This window comes from Cimex lectularius, unplaced genomic scaffold (genome assembly GCF_000648675.2).
Source record: "Cimex lectularius strain Harlan isolate CLEC.00 unplaced genomic scaffold, Clec_2.1 scaffold163, whole genome shotgun sequence".
Lineage (NCBI taxonomy): Eukaryota > Metazoa > Arthropoda > Insecta > Hemiptera > Cimicidae > Cimex > Cimex lectularius.
Genome location: NW_019392826.1, coordinates 282,881 through 310,602, shown reverse-complemented (window position 1 = coordinate 310,602; position 27,722 = coordinate 282,881). Strand labels below are relative to the sequence as shown.

Below are 27,722 nucleotides of genomic sequence, written 5' to 3'. Positions count from 1 at the left end.
GGCGCTTTGAACTTTCCTCTTTGAAAAAAACAAATTATATCAAATGTATTGATGCGCTGTACTGATAAAGACGGAAATTTCATTAAAGCACCGAAATTAGGATGTATCGCTGACATGTCAACCGGACCACAAACCTGATACATTTTATTGGAATAAAATCACGTATTGGTACGGCCGTATGTAGGAGTGAGGATTGGAAAAGTAAAAGCCACAGAGGAGAGCAATTTAAACTTGTCAACTGCCCGAGTACCGCGGTTTTAACTAACAGTTGTACGGTAAAGTTAAATTCTCCCGAGGTGTTAGCGGATCAACGGTTTCGAGGGAAAACTTCTACTTTCTGAGGTAAGAGCGCCTAAAAGAGGGTTTCGCTTCTGAAAAGCCCCTTTTCCCGTTTTAATGTCAAGACTATGTGGAACCTGATACTACCTGTTATTTTCAAATAAATGGAACGAAAACAACCTGTTTGCTTTCTCTTCCGAAAATGAAGTACGTTTTCCGTTTTGCTCTATGTCACGTATTTCCTTATTTCATGAAATCGTACTGGTTCAGTTTTTTTTTCAACTTCATATCTAACTTTTTCCCCGAGAATAGGTTTTATTTTACGCATTGTAAAATATCAACAAATTTAGTAAATACACTGACAGGCAAAACATTCCACCCAATTGATTTTTTTCATTTTCTCGATAAAATAAAATTGTGCCCTTAACTTATCACATTGTTTTTAATCAATAAATATTTGTTTATGCTATGTTTTAAATTGGAAATATCAATTAGAGGTAAACACACTTAATCCTTAATGCAAAACAGGGATAAATTATTTTTCAATGTTTACTTTTTACGGAATTTAAAATGTTTATTCAGTCTCATTTGAGTTCTGAAGCAATAAACTGTTTAGCTTTCATCTTTGTTTTCTTAATTTGAATTTTTAAACAGAAAAATGCCACTTAGTGCTGAGGATGTTGAGCGTGGTGTGGCACTTGATGATCGACGATCGATCAAATATGCGGCTATTGCCATCGTAGCATCCTACGAAACACTGCGAGCCGCCGTCAGACGTTTTTGAGAAATTGGGTCCTACCGTAGAACGCCCGGTTCTGGACTCGTTGGAGTAGCAGAACCACAAAATGACTGGTTTTTACTTCGAGAATTTTGCGAAACCGTCGCCGCAGTATTGTTCAAGCGACTGAACAGCTCCAGGAAATTTGAGGTGTCCAAATTTCTGAAAGCAGGGAAATTAATCAATATGGACTGATGGCTTTTCGCCTCGTAAGAGGACCAGAATTGATCAGATCACACTGAGTTGCATGACTCGAATTTGCTCGAATACACAACCATTGTCTTTAGACGATTGGTCTGCAATACGTTTTACAGATGAGTGTAGATTTGATCTGCGATCTCCAGATGAGCGTGATAGAGTGTGAAAAAGTCAAAATGAAAGGTACGAAGCCTGTAATTTTTCCCAGAGCCAACCTTTTCAACGTAGCTCAGTGATGGTGTGAGCGGGAATTTCAAAGGAAAGTCGTGGAGAGTTGGCTGTTGTTCGTGGTAAGACTTTGACGACTATGTGGATGAAATTTTGGTACATCATGCGTTCCTACCCTCGATCAAATCAGCGACAATCCTATTCTAATGCATGTAATGCCCGACCACATGTTGCTAGCATAGTACAAACGTACCTTCAACAGCATAACATCAGGGTCTCAGCCTGGCCAGGCCATCCTCCAGAACTCCATCGAACATTTATGTGATAACCTCAAACGACGAGTAAGAGCACGTCCATCACTTCCTGATCCTTACCACGATCTCGAAAGGACTCTTCGAGAAGAAGGGCTAACCTCCAGCAAAGGGCCATTTCCGGAATGGTAGAAAGTATGCCGAGGCGTCTTCGAATTGTAAATAAGGCAAAAGGAGGAAATACGCGATATTTTAATGTTAATTCAATATCTAAAACAAAATTAAAGCATATTTTATCTTTCTTTTTTTCCCCTTAACAATTTACATTTTTTACTGTTCTTTAAACAAAAACTCAATTAGTAAACGTTAAAAAACTTGAAACTTTGATTAATATATGCAAATCAAGTTATACTACAAGAGGGTGAAATTTTTTGGTTCAGTGTACATAACAAATTATTTTTTCATAATTTGCGCAATTCAGCAGGATCTGTTACTAATTGTAGGTGTCATTTAATAACTTTTATTACAAATTATATTCAGCATTGATCTATGTTACATACAAATACATTATCATTTCAGGTCCTCTGATGTTAAGCAAGCAGTAAAGAACATGATATAAGGAAGATGGCTACGTCAAAGGACGGGTCGTCAAAGTGGCTCTTGCCTGGTGATGGGCATCCGAGAACCTGAGCCGGAAACGGGCTAGTCCTTCCCAGTTCAGAATAATTCATACGCAGTTGGCCCAAGGACAAATCCTGCGCTAAAGCCCGAGCAAGTGCCCCCCAACGCAGAGAAAGGTTGCTCGGTGTGTTCTACTCAAAAGAAGTGTCATGACTCGGCTCCTTTAAGAGTGTTTAGGTATGCCGCCGGATTTAAGAATGTTTCTCGGGCATTAGCGAATTTATTATGGTTCCTCTGTTTTGCTTTTATGCGGACATGAATATTTTTTTATTCTACACAAAATTATTTGATGAGTTTTGCGGTTCTGGTTGTGGTTATGCCTGAGTGCGTGTATTTATTAAGCTGGGCGCACACCAAGTCGGTGGGGCGGCGCGGCGGAATTGTGAAAGTCCGCACACTATGTAGGAACTGCTCTCAGCGTTGGTCGAATTTCCCCCTCCGTCTGACTAGCGCTGCGGTTTAGTGTTGATTTTGCATTTCCAGGAGTCCCCAGTCACAATCGTCGGCTTCGTCTTTACAAATATGGCGTCCGAGAGCAGCCGACTATACCCGAGCTCAACGATTTCCGACCGCCCCGGTGCACACTAGGCCGGTAGCGCGGCTCGGAGCCGGGTTCCAGAAGTCTGGCGACTACTTCCGACTCCGAGCCTCGCCGCCCTACTGGCCTAGTGTGCGAGGTTACATTCATTTCAATGTATACTGCTGGGGGGTCGGTTCCGCGCCCCACCGTGCACCGACCCAGCGTGCGCCCAGCTTTAGTGTGAGTGATGAGAGGCTGATGGCGAAACATAGCGTCACAGTGACACAGTTCTCCCTCTGCCGGTGTATATGTTTAGATCGATGGCGGAATATTTACGGAAGTCTTCCATGGAACCTAAGAGGGCAATGTACATAGATGTGAATGTATTTATTGGTGCGATTGTTAGTTTTAGGCTAGAATAACTTTCTGCATGCGTTGGAGGCTGCAATGCCTGTCGAAAGCCCTTGGTGCCTAACCCCGTTGTTTGGGTAACGATCTCCTAAGAATCTGGCTCAAGAAGGATACTAGCTACACAGACGCATAACGGGGTAGATGAATTCTTCTGAGGTATCGACCCTAGGGGTCAGCGAATCGAGGACTGACAATCCTTCGGGTTGAGAGTCCGACAAAGTCAATCAATTCCAAAATCGTAAAGAGTATTTCCAAACAGGTGGCCGATTGTATTCAGTAGAAGACATAGAAAACCACTTTATTTCTGGGAAATGACTTGTCTCAGGTCATAAATATCAGAATTATGTTTCTATTTGATTGAATTAATTCAACAAAGATGTTTTCCAATGACCATGTTAGTAAAAAACCTTAACATCGGTTAATTATATATAATATTATAAAATATATTCTGTAATATTAATTGTGTATAAAACAAAATGGCGAGGTTTAAGAACAAGATGAATAATGGGGCTTACATCTTAAAACGATGAACATACAATGTTAAAAACAATATAGCAGTTAGCAACCAGGGTGATTAGCAGATTGGCTTTTTGATTTTTTCTTGCCAGTTCGGCTCATTTAACTTTTTACAAGGATGTTGAGTTTTAACCGAAGGAAAAGTTCATCATGGGAATTATTGGATTCGGCCAGACTAATTCCTCCCACTTAAGTAAACCTCATTTAACTTTGTAAAGAATTTTTAATTACTTCTTTATCAAGGGCACCTTCCGCCCGGGGCGTTTGTTTGTCGAGTTGTCCGGCTGCCAATTTTCTTTGTAGCCTGTCTTCTTCTCCTATATCACGACTACAATAGCCCCTCCTTGGAGACGCAAAGGGGCCTTTTATGTGGAAAAACAACATACAAAAGGCCAAAAACACCTATTGTTTTGAAAAAATAGAATTCGAAACAGGAGAAAACAAAAGTATCAACTTCCTGGATTCACAGCAAACAATCGATTATTTGAGATTCTCCATATTACCAGATCTCGGAGACATTGCATTTGTCAGTAAGGTACGAAGTAAAACTTCCCATCAAGCAGATTCACATTGGCTGTTATAAACTGTAAAAAATCTTAATACACACTTAAGTTTTGAGATGAATAAATTGTTCATTTAAAGAGTTTTGAGAGTTTTTAAGTTTTGTTTATAACCTTGTGAATTATGGCTCGCTTAATCTTGCGATGGAATGATAATTTTTATTCATCACTTTTTTACCCCGAAAGTTCTCATATAATTGAAAAATCACGGCTTTTAAAATTAAGTTGTGTGTTTGAGAACCACATGATCATACAGAAGTGGAATTTACCGGAATAAAGACAATATTTCTGGCAGTCCATGCAGTTCATAGATGAAAAGTAAGACCTGTGTTGTAAATTTCCTGTCTTTATGTTTTGTCGCTTGTACTGATGACCCCTTTGTACAGTACCTTTGACCCCGCCATAATATTTTTTTCCCCGTAACAGACAAATTAACAATCCAGAGTGGTTCAGAAAATACAATAATTGTTTTGTTAATCCTACTGAATTAATGTTATTGTTATAAATCCAGAGTGGATTTTTCAAAATGAACGGTTAAACAATACTAAAGAGTATCCAGACTGAAACGCTTAAATGGCTGCAGTTTAAATACGCATGAAAAACCTGAAAAGAAGGAATATATGCAGGGAGCCGGCGATGACCTCAGCCTGTTCGTCGGCCCATAAACCTCAACAAAACAATCTAAATTATGAAAATTAATATTCTATATTATTCCACTTTTTGCGTAAATTTCCCCTATTTAAATAATTAATTTTGCTGGAAAATAAATAAGACCATTCGAAAACTTGTTCACGCATTTCAAATAAAATTTGGGATCGGTCATTAGTTAGAAACCTATTTCTTAAATAATCCTATAGTCATAACTCACCCGTTTCATCGCTTTTGCGTCATTCCTCCATTCCCTCCCCAGTAAATTGATGTAAAGGCAAAATTGAAAATTTTAGGCGAAGTCCAAACGGACGAAACAGTTTCACAATTTTGGACCCTATAACAGGAGTGTTCATTGAGGAGGGACTCAGGAAACAGACACGGAAGGTTAATAGAAATGATAAAGGTGGGGTGAACATATTATTTACTCTCTTTAAAATATAGTTCTTACTCAGTTGTTGTTTTCAACGATCCGGATTTCAAACATTAATCTCTGAAATGGCTTTATCGTATAATTACATTGTACAAGTAGTTGTAATATTTTTTTTAATATTCTTTTATTTATTATTCATTTATTTATTCAAACAAGGAAAAGATCCACTCCCTCGGGGAAGGACCAAATATTAAGGCAATATACTGAATTTTTTCCGCTTTTCTGCGTTTTGGCCCCATTGTACACCACCCTCCAGAATTCAAAACCACTGGAGGTAAACAAAGCAAAGCGTCAGTCACTAGACAGGGCTCCTGGCTTGGAGGCTTAGAGAGAATGCGTTTTACCTATGTAACTGTAAAGTAATTATTGTGCTAACTAAAGCCTCTGCAAGATATTCTGCTTTACATCATTGCTTTTTGTACAATGTCCCTACAATTGTCAAATGGCAAAATTGAAGACACCATTAATATTTTAATTAATTTTTTGTTTTATATTAATATTTTATATGTATATGAATTATTTATACATTTTAATTAATCCATAATATAAATTACTTTAACAAATGTTTAAAATCATTTATTTAATTATTTGTATTTTATAACCACAAATCTGCATTATTTTTCGGACATTTCAATAATTCTGTAACAATGCTTTAAAAAAAATATGCGTAATTTAACCAGCTATTGTACAATTTTTTTTTTGCAGTGCAATGTTAATAAAACAAAATAAAATAAAATGTGTGGTGTTTAGTGACCGTTAGTCAATGATTATTCGGAGATCGTGAGATGCGTGAAGTGATTTGAAGATGTATATGACAATTTTTTTTTGTTTAAGCGTTTCTTGAAGGATTTTGTTTGTCTGTTAGATGAGAGAAGGGGTAGGGTCTAATTTGATTGTGCTGTATGTGTCTGTGTCGTTGACAATTTTGTTAATTTTTTCCTTGTATTCTTTATTGCTGATGCTACTATTTGTTTTGTTTTATCAGCAGAAACAATGAGTATGTCAGGATTATTGTTGAGAAATTTGTTTGTTTTCGTGTAGCATTGTATAAATTCATTTTTTTCTAGCATTGTATAAATTCGTTTTTTCATATCCTGCATGAATTTGTAAAATTTAAACAATGTTTATAAATTCCAGGCCCTGAAGATGATCTCAATAAAGATCGAAACGCAGGCACGATAAAGAAAATGTTATTCTTTTTTGCAGTGTAATGTTAATAAAACAAAATAAAATAAAATGTGTCCTGCTTAGTGGCCGTTAGTCAATGATTATTTGGAGATCGTGAGATGCGTTGTAGTGTGACGTATGTTTTAGGAAAATAAAAATGCTAAAAAAATGAATTTATACAATGCTATGGCGTTGGAGAATTGTTATGAAGTGATTTGAAGATATATATGACTTTTTCTTTTTGATTAAGCGTTTCTTGAAGGATTTTGTTTGTCTGTTAGATGAGAGAAGGGGTAGGGTCTTATTTGATCGTGCTGTATGTGTTTGTGTCGTTGACAATTTTGTTAATTTTTTTTAAATTCTTTTTTGCTGATTGCTACTGTTTGTTTTGTTTTATCAGCAGAAACAATGAGTATGTCAGGATTATTTTTGAGAATTTGTTTTCGGGTAGCATTGTATAAATTCATTTTTGTCTCGCATTGTATAAATTCATTTTTGCATATCCTACATGTATTTGTAAAATTTAAACAATGTTTATAAATCCCAGGCCCTGAAGATGATCTCAATAAAGATCGAAACGTTGGCACGATAAAGAAAATGTTATTCTAAAACCTACGTCACACCAGACCGCATCTCTGAATAATCATAAAATAAAATTTTACGACATATTTAATGCTTTGAAGGACTAATAATGTCATTTATTGGCGAAATACTTTATTTTTAAAATTTATTGGCGACCTATGGAACGGTTAATTTTAAAAAATCCAAGATCATTGTTTTTCGGAGAGGAGGCTGACTAGATCTGAAAGAAAAATATTATTTCAAAAGGACTCCTATCGAAGTGGTAAACGAGTACAATTACCTTGGTGTGACGCTATCTTCTTGTCTGTCATTACACATTTTGTGTCGAAAGTCTCGACAGCAAAATTTTCGCTTAATAATATGTGATCTGGGTTCATCAAGCATGAGTCGGTCCCTTTATCTTCCAAATCTAAATGGTTTAATGCGGTTTTCTGTTCCATTCTCACTTACGAATGTCAAGTTTGGGGTTTTCAACCTTACGATCAGTTTGGAAAATCGTTAACTTACTTCATCAAGCCTTGCCTCCTTGTACTCCAAATTACATGCTATATATGTATAGAACCGTGTTGATCCCTTATTTCTGCACACGTTAAAGCTCCATTTTCAACGTGTATATAAAACCCTGGCGAATACATTCATAGAGATACATCGGAAGACCAAGTCAAAAAGTTTATAAAAGGCGCTTTCCTGAACTATCAGTCTCAGTACAGAAACTAACCTCTAATGGATCAAACTCCAGCTTGGGTGTAAATTGTAATGACAAGGACACAATACTTAACAGCACTTCTGAGGACTAGCCCCAAAATTCTACGTTGAGACGCTTTATTTTCTGGAAACCGCAGAAAATGAGGCCTTAGGGATGACAATCAAAGAGAGATTCCAAATCTTTGGTATGTTGCTATCAAAATATTCGAGGCGTAAGGCCCTGCAGAAATTGTTATATCTATCAATATTGGAATGTAAATATTATTACAATATACTAATGTTTTCTGACACATGGTTGAACCCGGACTTCAAAAACAGTGATCTAGGATTAGGTGAATTTGTTGTGTACAGAAATGAAATTACGCCTTAGGATCTAAAAAGAAGGGGGTGGAGTTTTAATAGCTGTTAACAAGTACTTACTAACAACTTCTTCAGACTAACCAGAATCTGAAGTTGAACAAATATACGTACTAATGGTATAGGCATTGGAAGGGTTCTTTGTCTAAGAGATACCATCTTTCTTTCCGATTCTCTCGGGACAATATTTCTGAATGGATGGAACTCCAGTGTGTACTTTCCACTAAATCCAATAATCTAGTGATAGCTGGCAGCAGAGAATTTTTTTTAGTTGAAAAAGCTCGACCGAAATCTCGTTCTACGTGACGAATGAAAAACATAGAAGAACACTAAAACTGAGGGATCTCCTCTAGCTATTCAAATTACAAAGTGAACTTCTGTTCCATAAATCTAACCCCGTCATCGGCTGCCAGAGGGACACAGAAATGTGTTCTATGTGCAATTCAAAAGAAAAGAAAACCATCGTGCACTTTTTGGCTACAAGTAATATTCTGTCCGAGATTCTTACTTCGTATTTGGGTAGTGCTGTGCTCCAACTTTTAAATTAGCCAAGCATACAGTTGATAAAATTCGCGCCTGATTTTTCCGCTGGGAACTAAACAAGAGTTCACTTTTTGATTTATTAGAAGAAATTTTTACTTAATGTTATATAAATCTATCTATTTCTGTGTCGACTAGACTATTTTATTTGTTTTCTTTTTGGTTTTGGTTATGTTTTTCTTTCTGATGATATTATAAAACACAGAGAATATTTTTATATTTTATTGGCAATTTATCAGTAACCTCGAATCCAAGCAGATGGATATTCCATTCCTATAAACACTTATATTTTTTAAAAGGGTATGTTTTCTTATTTATATTAATTATCAAATAAAGTATTGTTATTATTAACAGTGATTTGTTCAAATTAAATACTAACCTTCTCAAAGTTTACATCCTACTTAGAAGGAACGCATGTCCATTAAAGTTCATTACATAATAAATTAGATATTGTTATTCATTTTATATGTTAATTATAATTTTCATCGCAGTCAAATAATTTGATTAACCATAGATTATTAAATGGATAGAGCAAGTGCGGAAAGAGGGGACTAGTATGTTTTTCACGGCGCACTGTTAGCAAGAACAGCTAGTCATCACGGTTTAGCATAACCGTTCCGCCGTAAAATTGTGCTCTCAATCTCTAAAAAAAACACCTACACTTATAATTTATTATTTACACCTGTGCATGTGTTTAAGGTTTTCAAGGAGTGTGTGACTGTGTTTTTTAAATTATTATTTAAATTTAAATAAAATTTAAAAATTATTATTTTTAAATTTTCGTTATTAGATAAATTGTTAGTTAAATATTGATTGATTCGTTTATTTTTAATTAGTACCTTTTTTTAATAGCTAAATTGTGAAATGTCAATAGTTCACGGTAGTTTCGATGCCCCTGATTACCCTGGTATGCCAAGGATCGTATATTTTAAATGCGAGTTAACAAAAAGATTTTTAAAACCGTGCCCACAATAAAAATGAAAAAGTTAGTGTCACGAGCGGGATTCGAACCTACGAACTTCGGCTCAATACGCCGCTGCCCTTACTACTCGAGCTATCATGACTTCGATCCACACGTGACATTAATTTTTTCATTTCAATCAAGACCTTACGTAAAAAGAATAATTAATTGAAAGAAGTAATTTGGTCAATAGACCACTAAACATAATGGATTTAATAAGTCAAAGAAGTAACACTTCACTAACAGCTGCCCTTGGCCACTTCATAATTTGCTGACAATCGAATCCTATTTACGCGACATTTGAAAAATGGCGAAAGAGGGAAAATTCGAAAGGTTGGAGGTTGAAATGGCGAGTTGGTGTGCGCGTGGATCGAAGTCACGAAAGCTCAAGTGGTAAGAGCAGCGGCGTATTGAGCAAAAGGTCGTGGGTTCGAATCCCACTCGTGACACTAACTTTTTCATTTCAAAGGAGACCTTACATAAAAAGAATAATTAATTGAAAGAAGTAAACATAACTTTGTTTCGAAGCGTAATCGTCACCAATCATTCTGGTATACAAAAACATAACGTAAAGAAATAGAAAACCAACAGCTAAAATATAACTTTTATCATTAACTATTTACTTAATTTTCAGTGCGATAAAATTTGATAGTTGCTTATTTAAAGGAGGTTCTTAAATTTATAGTATATTTGTACAACTCACATTTGTTGTAATATGTGATTTATCGTTAATTCCGGTTTTGAAAACAATAAAATAATTCGATATTTTCTAGAATAGCGTGGAAAAATAAACAGGATATTTTTTTGAATACAGTTTACGGAGAACTTGTAGCAGATGCGTGTTGATACGTGATGATCGCACTTGCTTCGAGTACTTTTAACTTGGAGTACTCTTTCAATACCGCTGGTAGATTTCCCCAGAAGACGGATTGTTTATTATGAACAAGTATATGAAAAACAAGCAGATCTTGGTAAATTAAAAAGGCCAAACTTCTACAAGCAGATCTTGGTAAATTAAAAAGGCCAAACTTCAACAACGTATAATTAATTTTAAGAGCACCTTCTTCATTTTTGACCGTCATTAATGTTGAATACATCTTTGGACCCTATTCCAAATCATTTTAACTTAGTCATTCTATTTATATAAAATTATTTTTATAGAAATGTGTGGTGATTAGTGACCGTTAATCGATAATTATTCAGAAATCGTGAGATGCGGTCTGGTGTGATGTATGTTTCAGAAAAACATTTTCTTTATCGTGCCAACGTTTCGATCTTTATTGAGATCATCTTCAGGGCCTGGTATTTACAAACATTGTTTACAATTAACAAATACATTTAGGATGTGGAAAAGTGAATTTATACAATGCAAAATATATATATTTTTTTTTATATTCAATCAAAGTATTTCTACTCACTCAAAGTGTTTGTCTTCTGTGTAATTTGAAACGTTGGCACGATAAAGAAAATGTTTTTCTGAAACCTACATCACACCAGACCGCATCTTACGATTTCTGAATAATTATTTTTATAGTTTTAAATTTTATTTTTTATAAAATATAGTTGTATGTAGTATACCAAATTTAAAGAAGATAAAAACATAACCAAATATGCTTAATGACCTTTTAGGTTATTACTAAAGGGCTGTCATCGAACCGATTAATATATTAAAGATATGATACGTGTAACAGCGGTTTGCGCATAAAATTATAAACTTCTTTATTATATGTTAGATTAATACATTTCAAGAATTGTTAAGCTTGAGAGATCACGAAACATTATTTTCTGGCTAATAGTAGACAATTTTTCACTTAAGCCTCAATTTTTTCACAGTAATATGTAACCGAGAGACGTGTCAGATGGAGAAAAATTGTATATTAGGGCGTAAAGCCGTGCTTTTCGCTTATTCTTCACACCCACCCGATCTTCAAATGTCGTGTCAAGAGTGTGAGTACAAAATTCATGCTCACATTGAAACTAGCTTATGTTGGACAAACCAAGAGTAGATATGCCGGTTGTATCTACGGCTTGTAACGCCGCGATTGCAAATAAATCCTTTATAGGGAACGAAACTTCTATAACTAATATCGAGGAAAATTTAGTTTGTTTTATATACATTAATTTTCTTAAATTAAATATTCAGGCTGTATTTTTATTAAGTTTACAATATATATATATATATATATATATATATATATTACACAGTAGAATTCCAGACATCAGACTTGAAAATACTATATGTTAAGACTATACATAAAATATTTATCAGCAGTTCTTCTCTTAAGTTTACAAATCATCGTATGACTGCAATATTTTACTTTTAGCCGCGATTTTTGCGTATCATATACTCTCTTCACATGCCGTGCGACAAAAATCCTTCTTTAGCCAAACAATCACCGATTTAAATTTCGATTTAAACTTAACCAGGCTTCAAAAAAGACAAACTTACTTCCATCTTCTCCGACGTATTATTCCAGGCAATAGCCCACGATATGCCCTACATAATAAGTTCTTCTTCTACTTTCGGGAAAATCGTGATTCATCCATGACCATCTATGTGACCTATCAAGATGACGAGAAACTGAAACTAGACTGACAGATCAAAGCAAAGATAAGCACAAAAAATTCATTGCAAAGACCAAACGAAGACGCCCACCCCTTAGGGAAATCTTACAAAACGTTTCACTTAACAAAAATTTTTATGTTGGGAGCTACTGAATTGCTCTTGCATTATCATCCTCCTCCATTAATGTGTTAGGTAAATGAGGATTCACTAGTTTACGTGGTCCGCCTGACCAATTAATACCTTTCAATTAATTAAGTTGAGATAAAAAAGTCAGTGTCACGAGCGAGATTCGAACCCACGACCTTCGGCTAAATACGCCCCTATTCTACCTGAGCTATCGTGACTTCGATCATCTCGGACACTAACTTCCCAACTCAACCCCACCTTTTAAATTTTCTCTCGTTTTTGCCATTTTTCAAATGTCGTGCAATCTCGATTTTTATCTAAACTAAAAACCTTAATTAATTGAAAGTAAATGAGGATTACAATTAATTAAGGTTTTTAATTGAGTTAAAAAAGTCAATGGCCCGAGCGGGATTCGAACCCACGATCTTCGGCTTGATACGCAATGGCATTGAATAGAAAAATGGCAAAAAGGAGGGAAAATTCAAAAGGTGGGGTTGAGATGGGAAGTTGGTGTCCGATTGGATCGATGTCACGATAGCTCAAGTAGAATAGGGGCGTATTTAGCCGAAGTTCGTGGGTTCGAATCCCGCTCGTGCCATTGACTTTTTTATCTCAACTAAAAACCTTAATTAATTGTAATATATTAATTGGTCAAGCGGATCACGAAATTAGTGAATTTAAGTAAATGAGGATGTTAAAGATTTATTTTTAAAGGAATACATCACAACAAGGGCTATATTATTTTTGTGCTGTAAACTTTAAAAATCTAACGGAAAAAACTATATGTGACTAAACTATTAATCAAATTTTTATATGTATTTTTTAAAGCAATTAATATTTGCTTATGAATATGACAAAAGTACGGTGACGTTGAAGCTGAATCGGAAACGTACCGCACTGTAAATGAACACACCCACGCATTTTAAAAGCATTTCGCCGTTAGTTGACTTAACGAGGACAGGCCGATACGGAAGTACCAAATACTCACGTTTTAATCTCGAATAAAGTAAGAAGAAACTTTCAAATTAGCTCGGCTCTATTTTGTCCGAACGGGCTCGCCTTTATTCTTACCGCGTCTCTATTCGCCAAACTTTGACTTAAAAAAAGATGAAACTTTTACTTTTACTTACTACTTACTCAGAAAACATCTGCTTTAATTATTGCAAAATAGAACTCGTGCGCTGTTTTTCATTGCCAGTGCTGAATGACAGTTTAAAAGATTTAGACAGTTTAAAAAGGAAAAAATGTCGTATTTGAAGTTCAATTCGATGAACGAATAGACATTACATCAGACTTATTTTATTTTATTACTGTTGTTATTAGTTAAAACATTCAAAAATAAATTGCACTCTTTCAGATTTAAACAAAGTAAAATTTTTTAGTCAAATAAGTGTACTATCACATGTACAAATTAATCACTAAACAATTTTACTTGAGATTTATGTTGGAAAAACAATACAATATGAAAAACCCAGAATGAAACAATATGAAAATTGTTGAAAATCAGCACAAAAATTACAGAACTAATATTAAAATATTATTGATTTATAAATTATTACATTATATATTATTTGTAGATATTATTACATATAGATATTATTATAGGTTGATTCTCTAAATAAAACGTAAACGAGGTTTCTCTCTTGATTATTTATATTAACATTTTTGTAACTTTGATCTATATTCAGATTTTTCAACTTTAGCGTCATTTCGCAAACTACATTACATTTTCCACCACAGAAAATTTCCGTTGAAAAATTCGCGCTTCCGAATACACAATAGCAGCTCACAGAATAACAAATGCCAAAACCTTGTGTTTTTTTTTAAATACTCAATTGTGGCTAGTGCAATGACTTTTTCTTCGAAATTTTTGGGGAATGGTTGAATTGTAGGCGTGGGTGAAAGATATTAAATGTATCTAATATAGGTTGAATTTGAACTGTGTGAACTGCTGTCAATATATCATCTATTTATTTAGTGGGGAAGAATAATGTGAAAGGAAGTTGTGGTATAACTGTGTTTAATAAATGTGTCATAATTATGTCTGCAAGTATCGGGCCTAGGTTCCTACCCATGGGTTTGCCAAATAGTTGTTTTTAAAATTGATTGTTATATATAAAATGTCCGTTATTACAGCAGTGTCGAACCATTGTTATGAACGTGTTCTTTTGTAGACTTGTGTGTGGTGTTATGTCGGGCCATTTATCTTTAATAATTACAATTAATTAAGGTTTTAAGTTGAGTTAAAAAAGTCAATGGGCACGAGCGGGATTCGAACCCACGATGTTCGGCTAGATACGCCGCTGCTCTACCACTTGAGCTATCGTGACCTCGATCCACTCTGACACCAACTTCCTACCTCAACCCCACCTTTTGAGTTTTCCCTCCACGGAGAGCTTTAGTGAAGTATACTTCATTTTAATTCATTAAATTCACTAATTTCGTGGTCGCTTGACCAATTAATATATGACAATTAATTAAGGTTTTTAGTTGAGATAAAAAAGTCAATGGCACTAGCGGGATTCGAGCTCTCCGTGACCATTTCATTTGTCGCCGAGAATCCAATCCGATTACACGACATTTGAAAAGTGGCAAAAAGGAGGGAAAATTCAAAAGGTGGGGTTGAGATAGGAAGTTGGTGTCCGAGTGGATCTAGGTCACGATAGCTCAAGTGGTAGAGCAGCGGCGTATCTAGGCGAAGATCGTGGGTTCGAATCCCGCTCGTGCCATTGACTTTTTTATCTCATGTAAAAACAATTTATTAATTGGTCAAGCGGACCACGAAATTAATGAATTCAATCTTTAATAATGTTCAGTGTTGCCAGTCTCTATTGGAATGTTGGTGAAAAATGATGAAACATCTAGGGATATGAGAGAGTACTGGGAGGGGATGTGAATATTATTAATTTTGTTAATGAAATGAATGTTTTACGTTATATGTGTTATCTATGATGTTGAGTATTTTGGTTAAGTATTTTGCCATGTTGTATGTAAGGGAATTTACAAATGAAATTATTGGTCTTAGAGGGTGTTCAGGTTTATGTGTTTTTATAGTTCCGTATAGATTCGTGGGCGTTGGTGAGTAGTTTTGAACTGATCTTTAAGTAGGTATGTCAATTTTTTTTTTTTGTTTAAGCGTTTCTTGAAGGATTTTTTTGTCTGTTTGATGAGAAAAGCGATAGGTTCTGATTTGATTATGCTATGTATTTGTGTCGTTGACAATTTTGTTAATTTTTTCCTTGTATTCTTTTTTTGCTGATTGCTACCGTTTATTTTGTTTTATCAGCAGAAACAATGAATATGTCAGGAAATTTTATACTAAAAAAAAAGTATACAATGCTAGAAAATTTGATATTCAAAAAAATGAATTTATACAAACTAAATTTTATTACTTTCTTATTAAAATCTTATTAATTTTTTATTGAAACTAAAATTTTCTAGCATTGCATAAATTCAATTTTTTTATCTAAAATTTTCTAGCAATGTATAAATTCATTTTGGGGACCGCGGTAGCCGAGTGGTTAGCATGAGAGACTCTCACGCCGCGGTCGTGGGTTCGATTCCCACCGTTGCCCCTGGCCCTTTTTTCCCAATAACCCCCCAAATTTGAACACACATATACGAATTTGTCACATGGCTAATATGCATAGTTCATAACGCCAAAAAAAAAAAAAATAAAAAATAAAAAAATAAATTCATTTTTTAAAACTTAATTTTCTAAGCAATATATAAATTCATTTTTTTAAATCTAAAATTTTCTAACATTGTAATAAATTCAATTTTTTATTCTAGCATAGTATAAATTCATTTTTTTAGTCTAAAATTTCTGGCATCGTATAAGTTCATTTTTCCACATCCTACATGTATTTGTAAAATTTAAACAATGTTTATAAATCCCAGACCCTGAAGATGATCTCAATAAAGATCGAAACGTTGGCACAATAAAGAAAATGTTTTTCAAGAAAATGTAGGTATATAATTTCAATAAAGAAATTAAACAATTAGCTCAACATGACAAAATTATTTGTCAATAATTATCAATTATTTAAACTATTGGGTTGTCCGGAAAATAATGCAGGATTTTAAGTTTTCATTAAAAAAAATCTATATAAAATATTCTGTTTACGTTTACAGGATTANGAAATTATTTTGATTAAAGAACATTGCTTTAAAGTAACTAGTTTCTTTTTTTTTGTTTAATACCAAAATCCTGCATTATTTTCCGGACAACCCAATATAACTTAAATCAATTCTAAAATAATAAACAATTTCAAAAAATTAACATCTAAAATAAACAATTATTATGTTCAAGACCCTTTCGATTGAGTGGTGGATGATAAGGGGTAGAAGACAAGGCATCTAGGTCGAGTGCCTTTCTACGTCCGAATGCATCGCAGGAATATATCTATGCCCTGCCACAACACACCCCAACTCACCCTCACCCAACACCCCCCCACCGGTTTAGTTGTCGCCTGTGGCCGAGTGGCTTAGGTGGCCGAGTGGCTTAGGACGCCGCCTGGGGTCTCAAACCGGTCTCAAATCTGGTTGGAATCCAACTCCGTTACTTTCTCCCTGTTTTACTTTAAATTTCATTTTTCTCTCCTTTCTTTTCTTTACCATTGTTCGATTTTTTCGGTATCGGTATTTATCCTTCCCAAAAAAATACCGTGGACCCCCGTCTCCACTGAGCGACCGGCCATACTGTTGTCGGCCGAAATTTGAACCGTAACAATGTATAACGATAGAAATGTATGGTATAAAAAATAAGTTTTAGTTCACAAAAATAACCAACAACCTAGTTTATAAAGTATTATCGATGGAAAAAAAAGCATATTACTTTTCTTTAATGTGATTGACTAATTTAAAGGCAATATACCAATTTATAATCTACCATTTACTTTTCAATTCATTTCTATTTTGTATTTATAAGAATGATCGAACGTATCCGTGTTGATTAAATAGATTTCTCTCTTGCCAATTTCCAAATCCGGAAAGAGAGTGTGACAAAGGATCGGTGTAGTTTTTTTTTCTTTTTTTAGACGGGAAAATTATTATTTCTCTGAACGGTTTGGACATCAATCAGAAGGAAATGGACATCCCAGGCCATTTATGACCTCGGCGAGGGCTCACGTCCTGCCAATATTGTGCCGATTGTTTTTGTTTGTAGGTAGAGCAGGTCGGAATGCGTGACAATGTTTGACCGTCGTGATAAAAATTCCGATGGAAAATTAAAATTTTTAGTACGAATCCAGAAACAACACATCGTAGAATATTTTAAAATAAGTGGATCTCGTTTTGTCTCGGCAATTATTCAGACCATTCTCATCTTGTTAAACACATCCAGGGGTCAAAGCTGTACATATAATACCGCGAACAACATTATGATCTTAGTTGAAGATGATATTCATAATCGAGTTAATACCACAAAGTTTCGACGAGACTTAATTCGCCTGAAAAGGCTTTGAATATTTTATAAAACATCACAGTAGAGATTATCCCAAAGAGGGTTTAACTAATTTATTTCACAAATATCCCTTGGAAAAACCAAGAAAGTGAAATTTATTAATTACAGACATTCAACTAAACTCCTTAATTTGATATATTTCAATTTAGTCACCGAAGTTTTTGCCTTTAGTAAAGAAAAACTAAAATATACGATCGGCTAACCGGCCAGAAGTTATATAATATCATTATAGCATTACTTCTAATGCTGTCAAATATTAATATATTAGGGGTATTTATGATGTTTGTAAGAGGTTAACTCGTGTTAACTTGAATAGAGAAATGTCCAGTAAGATCGTGAACGCCCCCTTCTTTACTTAGCACGGTAAACGTTAATTTTTCCGCAGTGCTGCGCGTGGCGATTGGTAGAACCAAAAATAAAGCTGTAACAGTCCTTGAAGGCCTGTTATTGTTCGTTTTGGTTTTCTTTTGTGTTAAAGTTAATAAAAAAGGAAAATTAATCAACTGTTTCGCACAAAATGTTATCTATGCACTGAAATTACTAACAAATGACACGTGCCGACAAACCTAACCTGTATCCTAACGTCTAACAGCCTACAACTTTATAGGATTCGGGATGTATCTATTATGAATGAGAGCATAAGGCAGATCAGAATTTAACAAAAGAAATGTATTGGTCTGATTTAATTAATGCGTATTTAAGAATAAAAATACATGTAAACAAAAAACAGCTGTTAAATTCATGGCTGCCATGTTGGTTGTGAAATGTGTGAAAATGTGACTACATTTTCGATATAACATTGGCCCCGCCATGTTAGATCGAGCAATGTTAACCAGTCGATTCTTACAAGTCTACATTGTCATTTTTTCGACCTAACAGAGTTAACAGGGTTAACACAAAGATCGTGAATACCTATTACGTATGATTATGTGCGAGTTGGGGCAAGCCATCAAATTTGGGAAAACGAGAAAACAGGAGAGAATCACAAAATAGGCTTTTCTTTGTTTTTTGTAATTGACAATGATCTGATGTATTGTGTTGTACTGAAGTATATATAAAACATCAATTTTTGGCGTGTTGTCAATCGATTATTTGGATTCTCGTTCGACTTACAATCAGTTGTTTTTGTTTTAAAATTACACATTTAATGTAATCAACGGAGTATTGAAAAGAAAAACAAAGTAAGTTTTGTACTTATATGGATATTTGCTTAGATATTTCTCCTGGGATTAGCTCATGGGATACACTTACAATAATACGAAATAGTCACATTTGAAAAGGTAATATGATCTTTTTTATTGCGCAAAAGGCAAATAAGTCTTGGCAAAAGGAGAATAGAAAAAAGTAAACAATGACCGTTTTCTGTAACAGTCAGCACGGCAACAATCTTCATTCTGTTGGTCGGGCTGATAGCTTTTTCCGAAAGTATATTCAAAGCCGTTCAAGCGTTCGGGCTTTCAGCATGATTGAATCGGCACGAATCGGAAATGCTTATTAGTGCGTAAGCGGGTTTGTCAGCGCGGATCGGCTGTCCACCCTGCCCGTAGTATGTTCATTTTACGTATACGGCATCCTCCAAGAAATCTAGCGAGTGGTTTCACGGAGTCATTACAGCAGTCGACAATAGCGAGTTAATCAAGGGAGATGTAACTTACATCTCTACAAATTGCACCCTATTTCAGCTCCCCGAAGACTCGTGGTTCAAGATTGCCCATCAATCCAGGGACTTATTTCAGTCAACTAAATCCATCGTCGTGAGAAGGAACCAGACTAATTTGCTTACTCTGCCCCCGGCCGACATTACGCGATAATCTCAAAAAGTAATTTCTACCTAATATTATTTCCAAAGAATTTCTATCATAGTCCATTGCCTTCTTTTATGTTGCTTAATTAAGAAAAGAGCTAGTTTCCTTTTTCTAGCAAACCAATTTCCCAAAGTTTGAAATGTTTTCAAAGAAGGACTAACGTCTAGAAATAACAACGAAAGGGAAAGAAGTATGCATCCTCAAGTTATATCTAAAAGTTCTAAATCAAAATGCGCACGTTCTTGTCATATTTTCGGCAACCATTGATACTTCGTAAGACTGTGTCGATATACAAGTTGGTCCAGTGATTATCCCCTCGAGAATAAAACAAGAGAATATTTTTATTATGAAAGAGTAAATTTAATTTAAGTTACCAACGCCCTAACGGATTGCAATGTGACTACCTTTTCGACCTAACATCTAACATTGGCCCTGGCCTGTTAGATCGAGCAATGTTAACAAGCCGATTCTTACAAGTCTGCGTCATCATTTTTCTTGATCTAACAGGACCTAGCAGACTTAACAGGGTTAACACAAACATCGTGAATACCCTTATTATCAAAGTATCAAATATTATATATTCATTAAATCAATAATTAGAAACATTTTAACAACAAATTGTAAAACAAAATGTTAATGTAACATGAAAAACGAATAAGAAGACTCGTACGATCGTTAATCAATCAAAAATATAAATTGGCCTTTAATGACTTGTTTAATTATTTGGATCATCTAACCGACTTTCCATCATTCACGATCTTCACTTTATCTCTTCTTAAGAGAGTTAATCTGAAATACAAAACCGACAGCCGATATTTTTGACATAAAGGAGGAACCATGAAACTTCTTAATTTTATTATCTTCTTAAAATGTAACAAAATATTTTTCACAATGATAAAAAAGAAGCCATTGTTGCTTTCTTTAATGATTATTGATTTAATCAAATTTGTCTTTTAAATTTGATTAACCTATATGATTTTCTTGAGGTTTAACAGGTGAATAAAGAACATCACTATTGGGTTTCACCAAGCTTTCGGCGAATGTTCCGCCATCATCAGAGACTAATTTATTTAAAAAACAAAATTTATTGGGTTGTCCGGAAAATAATGCAGGATTTTAAGTTTTCATTAAAAAAAATCTATATAAAATATTCTGTTTACGTTTACAGGATTACTCATTTGTATGNTGGGAAATTATTTTGATTAAAGAACATTGCTTTAAAGTAACTAGTTTCTTTTTTTTTGTTTAATACCAAAATCCTGCATTATTTTCCGGACAACCCAATACATGAACAGAGTTACATAACACATTTTATATAAATACATTACAAAAATACAAATACGTACTTAACCCAGTTGTTAGTAAAATTCAATTTATTGCTTTATTGCACATTGTTTTTTTGAAGTGAAGGTGAAAAATGAATCTATATACTAAAAAAAAAAAGCGCTCTAAACTTATTTTCTTAAGAAGAGAAATCTTGCGTAGAAGCCCTGCCGAAAAATTATCCTTACTTAATGATTCTCTACTCATTAGAGGTGGAAAGGAGGACGGAGTGAAAAAGGTGACGGAGTTACTAGGATTGGACCTTTCAGATTTGATGAAAGCCTTACTGGCAAATTCTCTTCCAGCCGATTACTTCTCCAGATTTCCATCGCAGCCTGCAACCCCCCCCCCCTTCAGCGTCTGATCATATTCGTCCTAAGTTTACATCTTGAGATGTCGCCGTCAGCCAGAGTTCTTAAACACGTCCTGCTCCTTCAATTAAATTGAAAAATAATCTATCATAATGTTGCTTGTATTAAAAGTAAAGTAAATGATTCTCATTTTTTAAATTTCATTAGAAGTTTTGATATTTTTTGTTGGTGGAAACTTTTTTAACAGAAGAGAATTTTGATTTTTATAAAAGATATTTCGCTGATTTTAATTTGCATTGTATTGCAGCTCACAGAAGTTCCAAGTTTGGCAGAGCTATTGGAGGTGAAATTTATGGTATTAGGTCTGCATTGCCTGGGAGTCTGGTTAGTTTCGCCAGTATTGACGGTAAGGACGTGGTCTATGTTGTCTTCGCTCAAAAGATATTATATATTGCCAATTTATTTAAATTGTAATTTTTGGGAAGCTCATTTTCAAAATTTATCTGTGTGTTTGAATAGCAACTCCACTTGAAGTTTCATTCTTCTTTATTTTTACTGTAATGCACATAAATGGTGTTAAACCTGTGTTTACAACATGAAATTTGGCGCGTCGTTGGCCGCAACGGTTTAGCCGTGGACACGGCGCTCATGCCGGGCCGCTGGATTCGAACCCGGGACCTTTACCTTACAAAACGACATACTTACAAATGTGCTTTTTTTTAACATCGGTACCCTGAGTGTTTATATGACCTCTGCTGTTGCGAACACTCGGAAAATAAATAAAAAATGATTAGCCTTGTGTAAAAAAATTGTTAACTTGTAATTTAGATTAACGGCTTAAACATTTTTTTTATCGGGGAAAACCTGATAAACACGTTCCGGATTGTATTTAATCGTAAGTACTCTATTGTATATACAGAAGAGGTAATCTCCCATTGTGACTAGTTAGGTCGGCGTAGAATGAGGCCCGTTTCATTCTATTTCTTTTTTCCCCCCTAAAACGGAGGATTTTGAAATCCTTCTCCATTTCTACAATGCAACCCACCTTGTTATCAGAACAAAATTAGCCGCGGGACAGACAGTTGTTGTATGTCCGGATTTACCCGTTGCCGGAGAAATCAATCGATCCGGAGGACAGGGAATTTTATTGGATTGCTTCCCTTGTGCTCGGACTTTATTTGAGAGGCGATCGTATCAGAAAAGTGAGTTAGCAAAGTGCTATCGCTTCCATTCCAAGTTATCTAATGTCAGCGTCCATTAGTATGTCCTGCTGAAATGATTGGATGAAGTGTAGCACTTCATTTCTTTACCAGCCTTCCGAGAGTTGCTGTCATTCGATTCTCCGCGGTCAAAACAAGTGAAAACGATCGAATTAGATTTTTTTACGATATTATCCACGCTGCACAATTTTCCTTACATAGAACCCGTGCAATCTCAAAACTTCACAACAAACGTACTCTCTCTCTCACTCCCTCTCTCTCTCTCTCCCTCCCTCTCCCTCCCTCTCTTAGATGCATTTATGTTATATCATATTTATTCAGATATCGTGAGATGCGGTCTGGTGTGATGTAGGTTTCAGAAAAACATTTTCTTTATCGTGCCAACGTTTCGATCTTTTATTGAGATCATCTTCAGGGCTCAAAGTGTTTGTCTTCTGTGTAATTGTGCCATCCTTGCGTGTCGTGTTGAGAGTGCCCTTATATTATCATCTTATATCATATTATTGAATATTTAAGGTAATGATCAAAGGAATTAACATAATTTTTCTCATATAACAGCAAAATCTGTCTTCAATACAAAAATAACATGACATCCACAAATCGGTTGGTCAGGATCAAATATTTATTACCTTTTTAAAGTTAATTAAGTCTGAAATAAGTCACGTTTCATCTCGTATCTATAACTAGTCGTTAGAATTACGAATTTATCCAGAAAAATAGAAACTGTCTTTTATTATTCCAATACTAAAAAAAAGTTCCCTCAGTCAATTGTTCGAAAAAATACTTGATAAATTAGTTTCCCAGGAAGTTTGTTCATATGTTGATGTAAACAATTTGATAATTCAGTCATCATAGAAATAACCTCTCAAAACTGTTAACTAGACTTGCTATAATTAATTAAGGTTTTTAGTTGAGATAAAAAAGTTAATGGCACCAGCGGGATTCGAACCCACGATCTTCTGCTAGATACGCCATTTTTTTATCTCAACTAAAAACCTTAATTAACTGTAATATATTAATTGGTCAAGCGAACCGCTATATTTGTTATTAACTCATAAATGTCAAATAATTAAACCAACTTTTTCTATCATTGCATTTCGATTTGTAAACGTAAATTCATGGATCTGTTTTAACCTTCATCAGCAATCAAAGTTTGTTCTTTTGTTCTAAAAATTACATTATTTGATGTTTAAACACACTTTAAGAATATATTGGGGGCAAGGAACATCCCATAAAATTTAGTGTGTTTAAATAATAAATTGTCCAAACGTTTGTTGACAAAATCTGCTCACAAGTTTGCCGAAGATACGTAATTTCGTTTCTGTACATGGCAGAATGCTGTCAATAGGTATGTCACTGTACCGAGATTGTTTCTACTGTATGAAAGTTTACAGTACAGAGTCATCCAGAGTCATCATTCGATACTTCCTCTGTTAAGTTCGGCCCTAATTCTATATGATATTTTATATTTTCAATATTTACGTTGAAAACATAATGTTGTTTTGGGGTATTTAAGAAAGTTTATTTTTATTTCAGTTGATAAATGATGTTTGAAAATGGATTTACTTTATGCACTTCAAGAGGCAAATAAATCTCTCAGATGCTCATCATTTATCAACTTTTTCTGTTATCATCGATCCTTTTATGGCCCTGACTTCAAAGTCCGAAGTCGGTTAGTGGATTGGGTTCGTTATTATATGCACTAGTCCAATTGTAACACTTCGTTCTGGACTTGGAGGCCAGTTTGTAAACCTATGCAGTTTATAAGTGTTGATCAGTACCAATTGATCCAACCTTAATTATTTTTAAGGTTCAGTGCATTTAATCAAATATCAATTTTTGAGATAACGTAAGGTTTTTCGTTTTCCAGGGCAACCTGATATCACAAATTGTAAAACGGCTATTTTTGTTTTTCACTTTATTAAATAATTATAATTTGTATCACTCTTGCTTAATGAATTACCTGAATGTGTTTTTTTTAATTTTTTTCAAATTTCATAGTAGCATCATAAAAACTTACAATTTTTTGAAAATTGAAAACATCTATTGACATTTAATGTCTCATTGCGTGCAATATAAATAGAAAATTTTTGCAATTTGATTTCTTTTTCTTTTTCGGCCTCGTGTTTGCCACATTAGCCGAGTCTTAGACCGTGTTTTCATTAATAGGTCGAAAATTCCAAAGCCGACAGTCGTAATCGAACTCATTACTGCGTCGTCAATGGGACAAGAAACGTTCTTACCACTCAGCTAGTGCGGTTCCAAAAATAAAACGTAACAACAAAATATGTAATGTTAATAAATACTTACAGTGGAAGAAACGATGATAAATCTAGCTGATACAACCTAAAAACAGAAAATAATTAAAATTATTATGATTAAAAGTGATTAAAGTGATTATGATTAAACTAACGTTAACATTAAATACATAACAACCTAAACACATAATCAACAGAATAATTAACAACTACAACTCAACACTAACTCCCTGTGCTATTACTAATAATACTACATCAAATCTATCAAATACAGACAAACCAATATACATATCCATGCCATTCATTCTCGCCCTTTCACATAAATTAAACGCATATCTCGCTTCTGATAGCTTTAAAATAACTTTCAAAAACTATAAAACAATTTACACATTTTTTCCAAAATTAAAGATCCGACACCAATAACAAATAAATCTGGCGTAATCTACAAAATCAATTGTTTGAACTATCCGGTAACGTACATTGTAATATCCCAACATCTTGATAAGAGTGTAAAGCAACATATCTATGACTGCAAAAAACCGAAACAAAATCCTACAGCACTGGATACCCACGATCTTAAACAACAAACACAATTTTGACGGCAACAATCCAAAAATATTATACACAGAACAAAACAAACAGAAACGTAACTTTTTAGAAATTGTTTACATCAACATAGATAAACACAGCATCGATTACAGAACAGACACATGTAAACTCAGTCGCAGCTACGCTATTATCATTAATCAAATTCAATATCAATAACATACATATATCATCATCACATCACACAAAACATATAATACAACATGTAAAAAAATCTTCACATTCCACACATCAAACATTTCTACATAGTCTGACTCTTCAACAATTTGGCTTTCCTTTCCCTAATTATCCCCGTCTATATAATCTTGAAAAGATAATCAGGCCGAACCATTACCCATTTTTTCCTATTGTCGGCTCTCTTCACCTCTCAAAGAAGCCGACTCCTCATATGAAAATATCATTCTATTCCCTACTTCCATCCCCAACCATCAAGATCCAACGTATATAAACCTAAAACATCAATATTTCATTGGCAATCTCAACATGACACTCAAGAATGACACATCTACACACAAAACAAGCACTGAGTGAGTACAAATACCTTTATTGATTCTAAAATTTTCTAGGATTGTATAAATTCAATTTTTTTTAATCTAAAGTTTTATAGCATTGTATATACTCATTGTTTTTTTAAACCAACAATTTTCTAGCATTGTATAAATTCATTCCTTTTTTTATATAATTTTCTAGCATTGTATAAATTTATTTTTTTATCTAAAATTTTCTAGGATTATATAAATTCAATTTTTTTAATCTAAAGTTTTATAGCCTTGTATATATTCAATCTTTTTTTAAACCACAAATTTTCTAGCAAATTCATTCCTTTTTTAATATAAAATTTTCTAGCATTGTATAAATTCATTCTTTTTTAATCTAAAATTTTCTAGCATTGTATAAATTCATTTTTTTATCTAAAATTTTCTAGCATTGTAAAAATTCATTTTTTTGCATTCAAAATTTTCTAGCATTGTATAAATTCATTTATTTTTCACATCCTACATGTATTTGTAAAATTTATAAATGTTTATAAATCCAGGCCCTGAAGATGATCTCAATAAAGATCGAAGCGTTGGCACGATAAAGAAAATGTTTTTCTAAACCCTACGCATCTCACGATCTCCGAATACTTATTATTAAATCAAATATGTCTGCACTGTTTCATTTGTTTGAATCTTAAAGTTTTTGTCAAAACGGTTATATACTATTCTACATAAGAATTAAGAGAATTACAAAACGTTATAAAAAATTTTTACTTGTAAGTAAGAACTGGTCAGCTATTTTCTTCTGGTGATATTGTATTGTGATAAAGGTAGGCATGCATTTATTTCGTTACTTGTAACGTTTTTGTATGCTCGTAAATATTTATAAACTTAAGATATTGTTTTTGTAAGTCCGAAAGAAATGTTTATTTCTTCTTGAATTACTGTATTGTTAATCGATTTTGTTATTCTAGAGCCTTGAGAATGACTAAATGCACAGTCGAAAGCTTAGCAATAAAACGAAACCTTGCTGTTTATCTTGACCACAACCCCGATAACTGAGAGCATTGAATTAGCTGGTTGATAATCTACATCGATAAAAAGTTATGAATATTAGACTGTTGTAGGTATTTGATTCAATACTTGAACTGTTAGAAGACAGAAGCAAAGTACAACCAGACCGTATAAAGAAGGTCTCTGACGGTATTTTTCACTCTTAAAACTCAACAGGTAGAAAGCAAAAACTTTTTTCGATGAATGGGAGCAAATCAATACTTTATCAAGGCAGACAAAATTTACTGAAATATAAAAACTGAGAGTATTTCATCCAAATTTAAACCTAATGGGGTACCTTCCTATCATCTTTAAGCGTGATTTGTTTTAAATCGGCATTGCTTTGAAGTGCACTACAAAGAAGTGCGTAGACAATTACTTTTTTAAAAATTGGATAATTTTTTTAGAAAATAATTCCTTAGATATCAATTTCAAGTAGATTTCGCGGTTATTAACGGTTAAATAATTCAGTAAAAATAAATAATAATTCACCATTCATATTTTCAAATGGCCAGTTCTACCCATTTAGTTTTCTAACCTGTTCTCATTAGCAACTATCCAAAATTATTTTTACACTAAAAATCAGTTAACGTAAGATAAAGCCTAATTTAAAGAAAATATCTTATCATTCCGAAGTTTTTCTCAAGTAAAATATAACTCTATTCCTAAACCAAGAAAACCGTCCCTCTTGCAGGCCCTAGTTGACCGGAAGCTTTTTCAAAGATAACCTAAATGCTGTAATGAAAACAACAAACG

The 27,722-nt window shown here is 34.0% G+C and overlaps 1 protein-coding gene across 1 annotated transcript in view; it reads right to left on the bottom strand.

Moving 5' to 3' along the window:
- The window catches only part of LOC112127441, a 194,351-nt gene that overhangs the window by 60,406 nt on the left and 106,223 nt on the right, over nucleotides 1-27,722 (bottom strand). The window contains exon 3 of the mRNA XM_024228463.1: nucleotides 24,881-24,916. Within this exon, the coding sequence (XP_024084231.1) occupies nucleotides 24,881-24,916 (36 nt within the window). The remainder of the gene's footprint in view (nucleotides 1-24,880; nucleotides 24,917-27,722) is intronic.